General features: G+C 41.2%; 1 protein-coding gene across 12 annotated transcripts in view; it reads left to right on the top strand.

Moving 5' to 3' along the window:
- RAPGEF1 (Rap guanine nucleotide exchange factor 1) overlaps nt 1–17,479 on the top strand; it is a 151,422-nt gene that overhangs the window by 132,762 nt on the left and 1,181 nt on the right. For 8 of the 12 annotated variants that reach the window (XM_089675102.1, XM_089675101.1, XM_089675105.1 and 5 more), the window contains 11 exons: nt 2,692–2,815; nt 2,901–2,976; nt 4,352–4,436; nt 5,335–5,427; nt 12,248–12,436; nt 12,645–12,729; nt 14,414–14,508; nt 14,629–14,707; nt 16,123–16,224; nt 16,307–16,404; nt 16,481–16,609. In XM_089675102.1, coding sequence (XP_089531228.1) covers nt 2,692–2,815; nt 2,901–2,976; nt 4,352–4,436; nt 5,335–5,427; nt 12,248–12,436; nt 12,645–12,729; nt 14,414–14,508; nt 14,629–14,707; nt 16,123–16,224; nt 16,307–16,404; nt 16,481–16,609 — 1,155 coding nt within the window. The remainder of the gene's footprint in view (nt 1–2,691; nt 2,816–2,900; nt 2,977–4,351; nt 4,437–5,334; nt 5,428–12,247; nt 12,437–12,644; nt 12,730–14,413; nt 14,509–14,628; nt 14,708–16,122; nt 16,225–16,306; nt 16,405–16,480; nt 16,610–17,479) is intronic. The other 4 variants (XM_089675106.1, XM_089675103.1, XM_089675110.1 and 1 more) reach the window with 1 other exon arrangement.

Raw genomic sequence — 17,479 nt, 5'->3', positions numbered from 1 at the left:
ATCTATAGAAAAGAGGGGTTGATTTGTAGCTGATATTGCAGATTGTGAACTGTTCAGAAGGACTGCACCGATAAGAGCAACATTCATGTTGACACCAGCAGACTTCTTTAACCGCTTCCCGACCGCCCTATAGCAGATATACTGCTACAGGGCAGCACGGTGCGCAAAATCACGTGTGTGTATGTATGTGTGTGTATATATATATATATATATATATATATATATAGTGTGTATGTGTGTGAGATTTTGTATTTTTGTGTAGGGGGGCGCACGCGTGTGCGCCCTACCCGTGCTTCCTTTCGCAGCTGTCAATTACCAGGTTTCGGTCGATGGTTACCCTATGGCGCCCAGTGATTGCCTAGCATTGCCGACAGGGAGGAGAACTGTATGTAAACATTGCAGTTCTCCTCCCTGTCAGCTCGTGTACACTGCTTTGGATGGCTGTGCACAACCATGCAAAGCAGTGCGATTACAGTGAAGCACAGACCCAAGTAAAACAGCACACAGTTAACCTTTGATCGCCCCTCATGTTAACCCCTTCCTGTCCAGTGCCCTTAGTACAGTGTCAGTGCTTTTGGTTTTTTTTTTTTTGTTTTGTTTTTTTTGAGCACTGATTGCTGTATTGGTGTCACTAGGGATGTCAATTCCCCCCAGTGTCAGAATGCCTGCCTCAGTCCCGCTATAAGTCGTAGATCGCCGCCATTACTAGTAAAAATAAAAAATTCCAGTATCTATACCACCATTTGTAAACACTATAACTTTCACGTAAACCAATTAATTTACACGTATTGGGATTTTTGTTTTAGCAAAGACATGTCTCAGAATAAATTTTGGCCTAAATTTATGATGAAATTTGATTTTTTTTAATTTTTATTGAACATGTTTAATAGCAAAAAGCTATAGTATTGTTTATTTTCTTCAAAATTGTCGGTCTTTTTTTTTATAGCGCTAAAAATAAAATCCGCACAAGCGATCAAATATCACCAAAAGAAAGCTCAATTCGTGGGAAAAAAAGGACGTAAATTTCATTTGGGTGCAGCATTGCATAATCGCGTAATTGTCAGTTAAAGTAATGCAGCGCCATAATGCAAAAATTGGCCTGGTCAGGAAGGGGGGTAAATCCTCAGGAGGGCAAGTGGTTAAAGAAAATGTTACACCACATGATACCTGTGTGAGAATCCTCGAGCAGAAACTATTCTGCGCCTCCAAAGTTACAGATTGGTGCTAAACCTAGTTTGCTTCACTGCAAGTGATGGTTACTTAAAGCCGACCTAAACCCTCTTATCCTTTACAGCCAAGGAAGCTGCCGTCTTAGCCTCTGTTTGATCTACAGTTGCCCATGTGATCAGTTAAGACACCAGCCACATGATGACAGTTCAGTTGAGAACACAAACAACTGTGACAGATATCATTCATGGTATGCCTTGAATGTAATATCTTTGGGAAACAGTTATGTTGATGGGTTTAGTTACGTTTTAAAAAGGTATTTAGGACTCCTTTTAAAGTACCTTTATTGACAGTAATATGGAGGCTTCTAATACTGTCTGCTGCTGGAAATGTTCTTTGCCTGGCTGCCATGCTGATATATTGGCTTTAGGACTTTGAATTGCTGCCCTGGAACAAGCATGTGGCCTGTGACGTTAAAATGGTAGTAAACCACATCCAAAAAAAAAATCCCCTGGAAGGTAAAGGCATAATGTTCTAGTATGCATTGTATACTAGAACATTATGTAATCTTACCTTAAAATGAAGCCCTCCAGCAGCACACTGTCTCCAATGTAAAGACTTCCATCCTCACCTGGTCTTCCTTCCAGGTTCGTGAGCTCCAGCCATCTGGCTGGCTGAGTCGCGATGATGTCACTCCCACGCATGCGAACCTTGGCACACGGCACAGGACTCTGAAGGAACGACACGGGTATGTTGTTCCTTCAGAGTGTATGCGCTGGCTGTAAAAGAGAACATCGAATATTTCCTAAACACTGCACGTTTAGGAGATATTTATTTTACCTACAGGTAAGCTCTATTATAAGTGGCTTGACCACGACTTTAATGGTGAGATTTATTTATTACAGGTACTTATGTAGCGCCGTCAATTTACACAGCTCTTTAAATATATAATGTACATTCACATCAGTCCCTAACCCTCAAGGGGCATACAATCTAAGGTCCCTAACTTACATTCATACATACATATACTAGGGCCAATTTAGACAGGAGCCAATTAACCTACCAGCATGTCTTTGGAGTGTGGAAGGAAACCGGAGTACCTGGAGGAAGCCCACGCAGGTACAGGGAGAACATGCAAACTCCAGGCAGGTAGTGTAATAGTTGGGATTTGAACCGATGACCCTGGTGCTGCCAGTCGGTACTTGGTATGAATGCTTGCTCCAGGCCAGTGGCTCAGAAAACACAGAAGCCAGTGAATTAGCATGACAGCCAGGCAGTGTTTTCATAGAGGCAGCCTTTATTTCTCTCACTATGGCTTTTTTAAATGAGGATCAAAGCCATACAGTAGTGACTGGTTGATTGATTTAATAAAAGGAACCAGCAGGGGTATTTAGGTCACAGTATGTTGGTCACATGGCCCCAGGGATGCTATGTGTAGCTCATGATTCTGCACAGAGTTACAGCCTTGTTTCTTTTGCCTTGTTGATCATCGTTTACAGCATGCTGATAACCTTCATTTGACAGGCTCCCCAATTCTCCTAGTGGGCATAATCATGAAGCACCAGAGGCAGAGGAGAGTGAGGAAGTGGATGAACTTTCCCTTGTAGACCACAATGAGATCATGGCAAAACTCACACTGAAACAAGAGGTGAGCAGCTCATAGTGGACGGTGGAAGTGGCTGATCCAGTTTGAATTCTTTGTCAAAAGTGAATGATGACCTTTGTACATGCAGGGTGACGATGGGCCGGATGTCAGGGGTGGTTCTGGAGATATCTTGCTTGTTCATGCCACAGAGACAGACCGGAAAGGTAAGCCCTATTCTGCACCTTATTTGCATCTATCAGAAAATATTCACACCAACAGTTCAATGTCAAACCTCATTTGCTTGCATCTGTTCCTTGCTCACCTGATGAATGAAAACAGCAGTGCTCACTTACATTTTGTAGCATTTTTGGCAGTGATGTGTCACCAGTTTGAGGGTGCCTACGAAGGGAAGGTACTTGAGTGAGCATCAGAAAAAATGAGGAGGGGTTGTAACAGCACAAACACTGCAAAGTCCTGGGAAATAGTAGTATGGGTGATCGTGGTATTAGTGGCTACTGTATGAAGAGCGTAGGATTCCGTGTGGCACTGAGGGCAAGGCTTCCAAATAAGCTGTAGCAACCTCTGTAGATGAGAAAAGGAGAGAAGCGCCTCTAAGTGCAATAAGTCTTTTTATTCAAGTCTAAATGTAGAAACACTCATGTGTGTGAAGTAATCATAAGCTTAAAAACCGTGGTTAACAATAGTTAACGGTGGGGTGGTAACCCGGGTGAAGAGCCGTCATCTTACTGCGATGTGGGGAGGTCAGCTCTCGGCTGGAACAGCGTGGTGGCTGGAGGGGAACAGCGGTGAGGCCGGCTGGCGTGCACGTCCTCCCTCAGAGCCGGATGGAACGCACGCTGGAACGTAGCGGCGGCGTGACCGTGATGACGTCAGATCCCACCGTTAACTATTGTTAACCACGGTTTTTAAGCTTAGATTACTTCACACATGTGAGTGTTTCTACATTTAGACTTGAATAAAAAGACTTATTGCACTTAGAGGCGCTTCTCTCCTTTTCTCACTTGAGTTAGCATCAGCTGTGGTCATATTAGTAGTCATCAGGAGTTATTGAATCCACAAATTAGATCCATTGTAATATTCTGTCATATAAAATATGGTTTCAGCTGTGTTCTGATATGACTGATTGTCCTTTTAAAGTTAGCCTTCTGCAGAGTAATTGTCTAGGAAGGCTGACACTTACTGCCAGCTGTTCAGTTGATTATACTTGTAGATGTGTGCACCGTTGTCGATGCACATCGCTGTTATATTCAATGTGCCGATTTTTCAAAAGAGCTCATTGTATGGGTGTTGTTCAGCGCTCGATTCAAGGTCTCAGCTGATGGAAAGCTGTGCACAGATCCCAGTTACATTCCAAGGAGTTTCCTCTCGGATAAGGATCGCCCCGGGGCTCTTCTTGCTGCAGCATGTCTGTATGACTTCACAGTTCTGAGATGCGGGCGGACTTTGGATGAAATGCTTTATCCAGCTTTCCTGCACAAAATCTGTTTTTTATTCCACAAGCACATAGCTGTTCTATGTTTTTTGTTTGATTTTTGAGACACAATAAAATGTATTTTGAATCTGAATTCTTTCTTTCAGATCTGGTTCTTTATTGCGAGGCTTTCCTGACCACGTACCGGACATTTATTACACCGGAAGAATTGATTCAGAAACTACAGTACAGATATCCTTTCTATATGGTGAAGAATTATCAACCAGCTGTGATATTATCATTGTAGAGTTTATTGGCTGAGTAAGGTAACCCTTGTTCAGCTTGTGTGTCTCATTCCCCTTCCTACTATCTCTCCCACACCAGAAGCCTTGATAGTTTCCAGGAGATTTCAAGGAAACCTGTACTAAGATTATTGAGCCTGCCTTTGCTATTCTGAAAATACTAGTTCCCTGGTTATCATGAACCAGTGGCTTTGGTACTTGCTAAGTTGACTTGAAACCTGCATGTAGATTAGTTTGCATGCTTATTCCAAGTTAGCATCTCACAAAAGCCAGAGATAGCCATACAAGTTTTATTTTTAGGAGACATTCAGTAATGGCAGCCTCTGCAATTTTTTTAATACTGGTTTTCCAGTGAACCTCTGAATTCAGAAGCACGAGAGCTCCCATTGCTGATTTGTTGTTATGGTGCATGCGCCAAAACTACCTTACTGTTTATTGCGTCTCTACCTTGGGAGTCACTAACCTGGAACAAACATACAGCAGCAGGTCAGTAACTGACTAGGCAGTGAAGCTATTTCTATGGGCTCCTATTTAAGTAGCCAGCATGTTATAAAATTGGCGTAGTTCTGGTGATGGATTTAAATATTGGCAGCAATTCCTATATTTTGATTTTCTCTTTCCTGTGCAGTGTGTGCAGTGATCAGTAACCCAAGTTATAGACTAGCACTGCCCCCTACTGTTGAGAAGGCTGTATCTGCCCATGTGGACTCTTACCTTTTCAAAGGAAAGCTTCCTCTTCATCAATCAGCTCTACCCACTGAAAAGGTGCCATTTATATATTGAATAGATTTACTTCATATTTTTATGCAAAACTGAACCGGTGACTGTTTTCTTTAACTATTTTCAACGTATGAGAGATTCTGCCACTTTCAGGACACTTTCAAGCAGCGTGTGAGCAAGAACACCTTCTTCGTGCTGGTGAGAGTGGTGGATGAGCTGTGGTAAGTACAGTGAAGTTAAGACAAGTCGTAGATAATGCAATTGCTTTGGTTGCAGGAAAGAAAATCGCTTGATTTCCCCCCCCCCCGCAGAGCTATTATGTTCTTCCAGTGGGAAGCCATCCCTGCTGGGAAAACAGAATGATTATCGCTAGTGGCTGCAGCCGCTGGCATTAATTGCATGCTAAACATCCGAAGTGATGCTTGTACCCAAATTGATCCATCAGTCAACTTGGGTACAGTCAGTCTGCCAATAGATGAATCAGATCTCGGCCGGTCCCTCTATGTCTGGCTTTGCACTGAATGATTAATTGTTATACAGTAATGACCTGCACAGAAATGGTCCCTTTGACAGTTAGTAAATAAGATATTAAAGGACCAATCTTCACATTGCTGTGTACACAGAGTAATTGGTGTCCATTAATCACTTGCCCTCCAGAGGATTTACCCCCCCCCCCCCTTCCTGACCAGGCCATTTTCTGTGTTACTGTGCTGCGCCATTTCAACTGGCAATTGCGCGGTCATGCAATGTTGTACCAAAACTAAATTTATGTCCTTTTTTTCACACAAACAGAGCTGTCTTTTGGCGGTATTTGATCACCTCTGGGTTTTTTATTTTTTGCGGTATAAATAAAAAAAGACCGAAAATGTTGAAAAACTATATTTTTTTTACTTTCAGTTGTAAAGAATATATAGTACACTCAAAGATAGTCATAAATTTTAGGCCAAAATGTATTCTGCTACATGTTTTTGGTAAAAAAATCCCAATAAGTGTATATTAATTGCTTTGTGTGAAAGTTATAGAGTCTAAAAACTATGGTATAGATACTGCAATTTACACCAATTTTTTGCTATACAGCGCTGTACTAGTTTAACTGACAATTGTGCGGTCATGCAGTACTGTACATAAAGAGCATTCTTTTGTTGGCATATGATCACCTCTGGGTTTTGTTAATTTTACGCTTTAACGAAAATGTTTAAGAAAAAAAAAATTTTATTTTTTAATTTCTGTTATAAAAACTCAAACTCAAAACTGCTCATAAATTTAGGCCAAAATGCATTTTGCTACATGTCCCAATAACTGCATATTAATTGCTTTGCGTGAAAGTTATAGCGTCTACAAACTATGGTATAGATAATGGAATTTACACAGCTTTTACTTTCTGACTGCCTCTAATATTTCTTGAGGTGCTAAAATACCAGGGCAGTACAAACACCCCCAAATTACCCCTTTTCGGAAAGTAGACACCCTAAGCTATGTGCTGAGAGGCATATTGAGTCCATGGAAGATTTAATTTTTTTTCCACAAGTTTTTGAAAAATGACATTAAAAAATGTTTTGTATTTTTTTTTTTACACAAAGTTGTCACTTAAATGATATATTGCTCACACAAGCCATGGGTATATGTGAAATTACACCCAAAAATGCATTTGCTATTTCTATCGCGTATGGGGATACCACGTGAGAGACTTTGGAGTCCCAAAATCCAATGACTACTTTCAAAACCTGAAGGTGCGTAACTTCCTCACTATCACAGTTTCGGAGGCCCTGAAATGCCAGGATAGCACCAACACCCCCCAAAATGACCCCTTTTTGTAAAGTAGACACCCCAAGGAATTTAATAAGAGGCATGGTGAGTATTTTGCAGATCTAATTTTTTCTCACAAGGTTTTGAACAAATAAAGATAAAATATGTTTTTGTTTTCTTTCTTCATATTCCAAAAACTTGTGGCAACAAATGAGATCTGCAAAATACTTACCATGCTTCTTATCAAATTCTTTGGGGTGTCTACTTTCCAAAAAGGGGGGGTGGGGGTCGTACTATTCTGAATTTCAGGGCCTCCGAAACTGTGATAGGTAGACAGGAAGTGTAATGAGGAAATAAAACCCTTTAAAAGCCAGAAAGTGCTTATTGGATTTTGGGGTCCTGTACTTGGCCAGACGGCCAACAAATATCTCACATGTGGTACCCCCATATTCGGGAGAAGTAGCAGAATGTATTTTGGGGAGTAATTCCACATATACCCACAGCATGTGTGAGCAATATATCATTTAAAGTGTAACCTAACTGGGTTAATCCTCTGCATTGTGTAAAAAGGCTGTTTGATCTTTTCTTCTCTGCCCCTCCACTTGTTCAAATGCCCACACTGAACAGTTCTCTTCTGCTCAGTTTAGTGTGTATTGCTAGAGAGGTTTTTTTTCTTGGGAGAGTGCATGTGATCAGTACAGGGCCAATCAGCACTGTCCAGACAGAGGTCAGGGGATTTCCATCCTGCTAGAGAAAACTACTACAAGCTTTATCCAGTCACAAGACTGCTCTAACTGCTGATGAGAAAAGGTAATTAGCGTTTATATTTCCTAAAATAATTGAACTTCCATGTTGTGTGTACTGTGGGAGACCAGATAATATAATGAATGCAGGGTCTTGGGTTTAGTAACACTTTAAGTGACAACTTTGTGTAAAACAAAAAGAAAAAAAATGTAATTTTCCAAAAACTTGTGGTAAAAAAATAAATTCTTCTATTGACTCAACATACCTCTCATCATATACACTGCTCAAAACAATTAAAGGAAGACTTTTTAATCAGAGTATAGCATCAAGTCAATTATACTCTGGGGATATTGATCCGGTCAGTTAAGTAGCAGAGGGGGTTGTTAATCAGTTTCAGCTGCTTTGGTGTTAATGAAAGTAACAGGTGCACTAGATGGGCAACAATGAGTTGACCCCCAAAACAGGAATGGTTTTACAGGCAGAAGCCACTGACATTTTTTCCCTACTCATCTTTTCTGACTGTATTTCACTAGTTTTTCTTTTGGTTAGGGTCAGTGTCACTACTGGTAGCATGAGGCCATACCTGGACCCTACAGAGGTTGCACAGGCAGTCCAACTCCTCCAAGATGGCACATCAATCCGTGCCATTGCCAGAAGTTTTGCTGTGTCTCCCAGCATAGTCTCAAGAGCATGAAGGAGATTCTAGGAGACAGGCAGTTACTCTAGGAGAGCTGGACAGGGCCGTAGAAGGTCCTTAACCCATCAGCAGGACCGGCATCTGCTCCTTTGTGCAAGAAGGAGCAGGATAATCACTGCAGGAGCCCTACAAAATGACCTCCAGCAGGCCACTGGTGTGAATGTCTCTGACTACACAATCAGAAACAGACTTCATAAGGGTGACCTGAGGGCCCCACATCCTCTAGTGGGCCCTGTGCTCACTGCCCGGCACCATAGAGATTGATTGGCATTTGCCATTGAACACCAGAATTGGCAGGTCCACCACTGCAGCCCTGTGCTTTTCACAGATGAGAGCAGGTTCACCCTGAGCACGTGACAGGCGTGAAAGGGTCTGGAGAAGCCGTGGAGAATGTTATGTTGCCTGTAATATTGTTCAACATGACCGTTTTGGTGCTGGGTCAGTGATGGTCTGGGGAGGCATATCCATGGATGGACGCACAGACTTCTACAAGCTAGACAATGGCACCCTGACTGCCATTAGGTAATCCTTGGACCCATTGTTAGACCCTACGCTGGTGCAGTGGGTCCTGGGATCCTCCTGGTGCACGACAATGCCCGGCCTCATGTGGTGAGAGTATGCAGGCAGTTCCTGGAGGATGAAGGAATTGATACCATTGAATGGCCCTCACACTCGCCTGACCTAAATCCAATAGAACATCTCTGGGATATCATGTTTCGGTTCATCCGACGCCGCCAGGTTTCACCTCAGACTGTCCAGGAGCTCAGTGATGCCCTGGTCCGGATCTGGGAGGAAATACCCCAGGACACCATCCGTCGTCTCATTAGGAGCATGCCCCGACATTGTCAGGCATGCATACAAGCATGTGGGGGGGCCATACAAACTACTCAGTACCATTCTGAGTTGCTGCAATGAAATTTTAGCCTGCTGCATAATTTTTTCACTTTGATTTTTGGGGTGTCTTTGAATTCCATCCTCTGTAGGTTGATAATTTTAATTTTCATCAAAAGATGGGGCATCCTTTTGTTCCTAACACTTTACCCAGTCCATATCAGTGTACCACTGAGATTTTATGTCTTTTCAAAGTGTTCCTTTAATTTTTTTGACCAGTGTAGTTTGGGGTGTCTACTTTCCAAAAATGGGTACATTTTTTTTGGGGGGGGGCGCATTAGAAGTTTATGCCACACGTTGCTCACTCTTTTAACCACCTGAATACCAAGCCTTTTCTGACACTTTTTGTTCACATGAAAAAAAATCAGTATTTTTTGCTAGGAAATTACTTTGAACCCCAAACATAATCATTTAAGTGACAATTTTGTGTAAAAAAATTTTTTTTTTTTTTTTTTTTTTTCCAGAAACTTGTGGTAAAAAAAATAAAATTCTTCTATTGACTCAATATGCCTCTCAGCAAATAGTTTGGGGTGTCTACTTTGCAAAAAGGGGTCGTTTTGGGGGGTGGGAGCATTTTATGCCCAGCATTAGAAGTTTATACCATGCATCACTCACTCTTCTAACCACCTGAAGATCAAGCCTTTTCTGACACTTTTTGTTCACATGAAAAAAATCAGTATTTTTTGCTAGGAAATTACTTTGAAACACCAACATTATATATATATATATTTTTAAAGCAGACGCCCTAATGAATAAAATGATGGGTGCTGCAAGTTTTTATGTCACGGTACTCGTGCGGCTATTTTTCAAACACAAATTTTAAAAAAAAGAAAAAACCTTTTATGCAAAAAAACAATATATTGGCCAATTGTTTGGTAAAATATAAAAGATGATGGTATGTCGAGTAAATAGATACCAAACATGACATGCTGTGAAACTGCCCACGCCACATGCAATGGCTACAAACTGCATAAATGTTTAATAACCATAGGTTCAAAGACTTCACAGGCTACCATGTTAGATTTACACAGGAGGTCTAGTGCTAGAATTACTGCCCTCAATCTGACGTTTGTGGAGATTCTTCACCGCTGTTTACATACCAGCACGGGGTCAACGCTTGTGCACGCAGTTGCGCACGTGTGGGGAGGCAAGGGTGCTTTTTTTTTTTTTTTGTTTTGTCTTGATTTTTTTTAATTATTTTTACACTATCCCTTTTTTTTTTTTAATCACTTTAATTGCTATCCCAAGGAATGTAAATATCCCCTGTGACTGTAATAGGCATTGACAGGTATTTTCTTTTTTAGAAATCTGGGGTTTTTTAGACTCTAGATATCTCCTCTGCCCTTACATCATCTGATCTCACTAGATCAGTGTGATCAGATACTTTCCCAATTTAAAAATGGCGCTGTTTATATGCTGCAAAACTGCATCTTCTCCCGCTGCTTGTAAAGGCAATCCTGCAGCTAATTACCCTCTAGGTTTGCTTTTACATGAAAGCTGATTGCCGGCTGAAAAAAACGATACCAGCTGCAGGCATCATCCTGGTATAACCACTCAAAGTCCAGTGATGTACCAGTACATCGCTGGTCCTTGTTGGGTATACATGCTATGTTCTTTTTTTTTTTTTTTTCATTTGTTTTTTATGCAGCCTGTGGGCTGAATGAAAAAAAAAGAGAAGAAATCTGTGCCAGAAAAAGTGTGTGGTGTACCCACTATTCGCATATACCGTCCTGAATCCACCCACTTCTAATGGAGAGCACACATGAAACCTAACAGATTCTTCTATTCACTTTGATCGATATGGATGAAGAAATCTGCCAAAAAATGTTTTAAAATATATGCCGAAGCATAGGGCAATCCTCCCACTAGCCACCACATGCTTGGGCATATATGCTCTTCTTTTAACTGCAGATGAAAAATCTCATCCAACAGCGCTGCATACGCTTACGTATATTCTGAGAGCAAGACCCTGTTGCTGTCAGAATAAACAGATCGGTGCTGCAGCTGAATGGCATTCATGCAAAGAAATCAACAATGGTTAACAGTAAAACAATAACTCGACCGTAATAAAACAAAAACTATTTTGGGTTTTTACTTTTTTTTTTTTTTTTTTTTTACTTTTTTAAACTTCCAGATGTTAGGGTCTCTCAAGATGTGATAGCCAGTTTCCTGACTACCGAACATCTTTTGAGACCCTGTGTAAATGTGTACCCTAGACTATGCCGTGCTGTACCCTATACTAGTAGTCCACTAGTGTATGGTAGCGACAGAAGCAGCCCTTGAGGCAGAAACCAAGTATTACTGCTATAGGGCAGACCTTAAACAGTTAAATTATATATTTGAAGGCTTTGGTCATGATAGTAAACCTGTCAGGTCCTGTAAAGTGTCCACAGCACTACATTGTAGGCATTTTTTCCTGCAAAAATACCTGCACTAATCTTTTAATCACTGGATCCTAGGAACATGCTGTGCATAGGATCTCCACTTCTGTCCAAATTGGGGCTAAGCCCTGCTCCTCACCATGACATCACTGAGCAAAGAACCAGTATTCGGCCAGTGAAATTGACACGCCAACCTGTATAATTGTTCCAAATCGGCAATCATTATTGAGAACCTTTTCCATGGGAAACACAGGCTGCCAATGCTAAATAGTTCTGAACCTGCTAGTTGCCTGGCTGTTAAGCTGTTTTTAGCACTCTGTCACTAACCCAGATGAAAAACACTTAACGACATAAAAATTTCCTGATTTGCATGCTACTTCAAGCTATTGATTCAAAGTTTTTAAAGTCAGTCAGCAATACAGCCAGGTAACTAGAATTTTTCAACAGGTGTTCAGCATCACCAACCTCCTTCTTGCTGAATGATGGGTGTATTTTTGCACTAAAAGCACAACTGGCCAGTTCCAACATGTTCTGTAAACTGAGATTTTTACTTGTATTTTTTTTTTTTACCCTGTTTTTCAGTTTGGTGGAGCTGACAGATGAAATCTTGAAGCTGCTTATGGAACTGGTGTTCAAACTGGTGTGTAAAGGGGAGCTGAGTCTAGCCCGAGTACTGCGGAAGAACATCCTGGAAAAAGTGGATAACAAGAGGATGCAGAGCCACTGCAACTCCGCCATGAGACCACTCGCTGCCAGGGGTGTTGCTGCAAGGTATACATGTCTTTCACTTTGTACAGCAGTTTGCCCATGTATAACAATATGGTGGTTAGTTTCCATGTGTGATACCCATACAGTTGTTGTTTGTCTATCTCAGAATTCCTATGCCATTCATTTCCTACAGGAAACCTTATCCTCATTGTATAGTTTGGTTTGTGGTGTTATAACCAGGAGACTAATTCTTTAATATATGCTTTTACAGACCAGGGACCCTCCATGATTTCCACAGTCATGAAATTGCAGAGCAGCTGACCCTTCTTGATGCAGAGCTTTTCTACAAGATTGAGGTGGGTTCCCTAGGAGAACACTGTTTTATCAGCATGCTTGGTTTCGCCATAGAAGTTTGAAGGCGAGAACTGTGAACACTAATAACTTTTATCACATATGTCACACATAACATCAAACAAATTTATCACATCTCAAAAATGCTCACTGATCAATAAATGAAACCTGTGCTAGGAGTATTGGAGGCTGTATGTAAGTTGTTAATGCTGATAGCTCTTCCTGAACATTCTACTTGTCGTGGTATTCCAAAGACTTCATACTAGTATGCAGATTAGGATTTCTAACTTCACTTGTTGCTTACTTGTTCTGGGCTAGTATCTCAATCTTAAACCCAGAGACAGCCAGGCAACTAATAGAAAGAGTTACGTAATGAAAGCGGCTGTCAATGTTTGCTTTCATAAAGTGGTATGTACATTATTAACCCTTAGGCTGCAGGCGCCATTTTTGCATTATATATTATTGCAAAGGTCTAGGAAACGCAATATTTCAGTAAAAATCACACTAAAATTAATTTTGCTAAAATGGTAAAATATAAAAGACAAGGTTGTGCTGAGTAAATAGATAGCCAACATTTGTGTGCACCTATGAAATTGCGTCAAACTTCATTACCCTATATTTTCTATAGATGACTCTTCAGAAGCCCCTTACAGGTCATCAGTTTAGCTTTACGGAGGTGGTCTGGTGCTATAATTATAGCTCTCATATGTAACGTGCATCGCAATCAACATTTTCACATGTAGGTGCCTTGACGTGTGTGTTTACATTCATACGTGCATATATGGAGGGGGCTAAAACATTTTTGGGGGGGAATGTTATGTGCTTGTGTAACTTTTTTTTTTTTTTTTTTTTTTAATCACATAGGGGACACAAAGCCCCCTTTGTAATGTTTTTTGGTGACAGGTTCTTTTATTGAGACATGCAGGGTTCTAAAAGACCCTGCATGTCTGTTCTGGGCTCCATTAGATATATTGCAATGCAAACAGCTATTCTAGCTGGGAAAGCGACAGCCGTGACCCGGAAGTGACGTCATAGACGTCGCCTTCCAGGTAACACAAAAAAGTGTTGCCTGGAAGCCCACCCGCCCCTCCGGCACCTGCCATGGCTCTCCCCAGGTCCGCTGATGGGCAAGCATAGCCTGGTTACATGGCAGGAGCACGCCCGCGGATGGCGGCACCGGAACTGGTGGCTGTGGAAGCATTCAGCAGCAGCGGAGTCTGCCTGTCAGTTTTATACACAATCCTGGTGGCTGCAGCCACTGGATTGTGTATAAAACCCCCTGCTGTCAAGTCTCTGTGGCGTATGGACCTGGCAGCGACAGAGTTAAAGTTTTAAAACCTTGTTTGAGGAGATCCAGATTCCAGCAACCATCAGAATTTTGCTGGCAGGGGTAGCCAGCTGCAATAGATGATAGCCTGGAAAAACATTAGACACACTTAGCTGTGTGTCTCGTTTCACCACCATGTACAGGTAATCAAAGTTTGTCACTGAAGGAGACTTTTGTGTACTGAGCTGTGGATTCTATGAGTTTAAACTGTTAGCATAGTTTGAGTGCTTAATTTCTCATCCAACCTCGCTATACATTTTACACTGATTCGAACTCATGGATATGGCAGCAGAGCACAAAATGACTACCTGCATTGAGATATCAGAACTTGGCAATAATCTGCTCTCTGGCTTCCCATTTAGATCCCTGAGGTTTTGTTGTGGGCAAAAGAGCAAAACGAGGAGAAAAGCCCAAACCTGACACAGTTCACGGAGCACTTTAACAACATGTCCTACTGGTAAGATACAAAAATGTTAAGATTTGGTAAGAGACTCACAGAAGAGAAAAAAAGAAACCCTTTGTCAGTGAAAAGCAGTGAAGTACCTGTTAAGGCTAAACTCTGCCTCATCTATTACAGGGTGCGATCCATCATCATGCTGCAAGAAAAGGCACAAGACAGAGAGAGGCTGCTGCTGAAATTCATCAAAATTATGAAGGTGAGCAATACATCATTAGCTCAGCTGCCCTTGCTTTATTACCAACTGGTCCATGGGTGGGCAAATTAATTTAGAGTTGAGGAGCCATGTCCAGGAACTAAATGAAATTAAACTCCTGCCAAAACTTTGTTTTGTTTTGGATAGAGTTGGAGCCCCTGTCAATTTTTGCAGTCTCTGTCCCTGTGTGAGAGATTTCTCCTCACTTGCTGTCTATTTAATGGGTGAGGAGAAATACTCCCAACAGGGGACATAAGGAGGGTTGAAAACAAATTTTCTAGTAGAGTTAGGAAAATTTAGATCCTTTGTAAGGATTTCATTGCTGTCTGTGTCCCATGAGTGAGATTTCACCCCAATTCCGGTCCAGGTGACAGACACAAGAGACGAAGATAAATCTTCTATAGAGATACAAACCGCTTTTAAACTCTGGCAAGAAAATCTCTTCAATAGGAATTTAGACAGCATTTAAAAAGCTGGCAGTGTATCTAACCCTTCTTTGCTCTATCTAAATCTGGCAACGGTTGGACTTTAATCTGAATCACTCTCAAGTTATATAAACTAAAGGTAAAGTTGTACTTTAGATTAATATGATAAGCAGACACCCCAACCTTGGGTGCAGCTGGAGCCCACTAGAAATCGCTGACTTATCAGAACTAAATATGACCATAAGGGGGGGCTATGGATTGGGGTGGAGGGGGGGAGGGATGCATCTTTGCAAATTGCAAAGTTCTCATAAATATATAAATGTATAAAAGAAAAAAAAAATTATTTTGCAAATCAACACGACAGGGCTATTCTATGTTATGTACATTGCAAAGAATGTCACGTTTTCTAAAAATCCCAGCACTGCCTGTTTCTTTCTGGCAGTGTGTGTCAGATGACTAATCAGATGATTTTTATGCTTGGGGCAGCAGTTCAGGTCTGTTTCAGTATGATTGCACACCTAGCTACAAGTGGGAATTTTCACTATTTTAAAGCATTGAACAGTAGTATATATGCAAACACTAGATATCCTTTAAGCTTTAATTTGGTGGGCAGATTGTCTATGTGGCTCCTAGCCGTGCCCAGCCCCGTAGGATCTTATTTGTGAGCTGCAGAGTTTTTTGACACCTTTGATCCAAGGACAGTGGCATTTTAAAGTCTCTGCTACTTCAGTAGCAGCTTTCAAAAGTGGAGCCTATAGCCAGGACATGTGTGGGTTGCATGTTGAACTTCTATCCTGGTTTGTACTGTGGAGCTTTGCATTTTCCTCTGTCTTGTGCTTGATAGTATTTGATTACCTTACCAATACTTACACCTGAAATGCATTTTACTGAACTTGTGGGATGTCGTTATATTGCTAGCTTTCAGCAAACGGGTTCACATTAGTTGTAGACTATGCATTCAGGATCTCTTTTTTGTAAAATTTTGTTCTGCAGCACCTGAGAAAACTGAACAACTTCAACTCTTACCTTGCCATCCTCTCTGCACTGGACTCTGCTCCCATCCGCCGTCTGGAGTGGCAGAAGCAGACATCAGAAGTGAGTGCTGGGAATGTATTAATGATACTATGGACTGCTGCTGGCACATTTTGGGATAATACATTGTACTTGATCTCCACAGGGCTTGGCTGAATACTGCACACTGATAGACAGCTCATCTTCCTTCCGAGCATACCGGGCAGCGCTTTCTGAGGTGGAGCCCCCGTGTATACCCTACTTGTAAGTTTTCTTCTCTGCCAACAGCTGAAAACACTATTCACTAGACCTATGCTGATCTCTATTTCCTTCCATCTAGGGGTCTGATCCTGCAGGACCTCACCTTTGTGCACCTGGGTAATCCAGACCATATTGATGGCAAAGTAAACTTCTCCAAGAGATGGCAGCAGTTTAATATCCTAGACAGCATGAGGCGATTCCAGCAAGTGTAAGTACAAAGCTATTTGCATTGTCTTCCCACTGTATTTAATGATAATTTGTGTCTTTATTGCTCGGTTACTTCTTCACTTCTATCCTTGACAAATGGGGATCAAAGTGGACATTAAAATGTGTAAAATGTGACAGATCGCTATATAATAGTAATACAATAAATATATATATATATATATATACACACACACCAGCCACTTTATTAGGTACACCTGTTCAATTGCTTGGTAACACAAATTGCTAATCAGCCAATCAAATGGCAGCAACTTAATGCATTTAAGCATCTAGACGTAGTGTGGATGACTTGCTGAAGTTTAAACCGAGCATCAGAATGGGGAAGAAAGGGGATTTAGGTGACTTTGAACTTGGCGTAGTTGGTGGTGTTCTGAGTATTTCAAAATCTGCTGATCTACTGGGACTTTCAGGTACAACCATCTCTAGGGTTTACAGGGAATAGACCGATAAAGAGAAAATGTCCAGTGAGCGGCAGTTGTATGAACGAAAATGCCTTGTTGATGTCAGAGTTTGAGGAGTGGGCAAACTGGTGCGAGATGATAGAAAGGCAATAGTAACTCATGTCAATATGGACCAAAATCTCTGAGGAATGTTTCCAACACCTTGTTGAATCTATGCCACAAAGAATTAAGGCAGTTCTGAAGGCAAAAGGGGGTCCAACCCAGTACTAGCAAGTTGTACCTAATAAAGTGGCCGGTGAGTGTATATCTCATATGTTACATAATGTTATAAGTGTGCGTATATATAATCTATAAAGTGCAGAGCAGGTTTATTTAAAAAAAAAACCAGAAACAAATTAAAGCCTGTTATGTTAATAATAAAATGTCTAAATTGTTATAGTCAAGTTAACCAT

This window comes from Staurois parvus, unplaced genomic scaffold (genome assembly GCF_062004578.1).
Source record: "Staurois parvus isolate SC_StPar_1 unplaced genomic scaffold, SC_StPar_1.0 ptg000154l, whole genome shotgun sequence".
Lineage (NCBI taxonomy): Eukaryota > Metazoa > Chordata > Amphibia > Anura > Ranidae > Staurois > Staurois parvus.
This window is presented reverse-complemented; position numbering and strand designations above follow the sequence as displayed.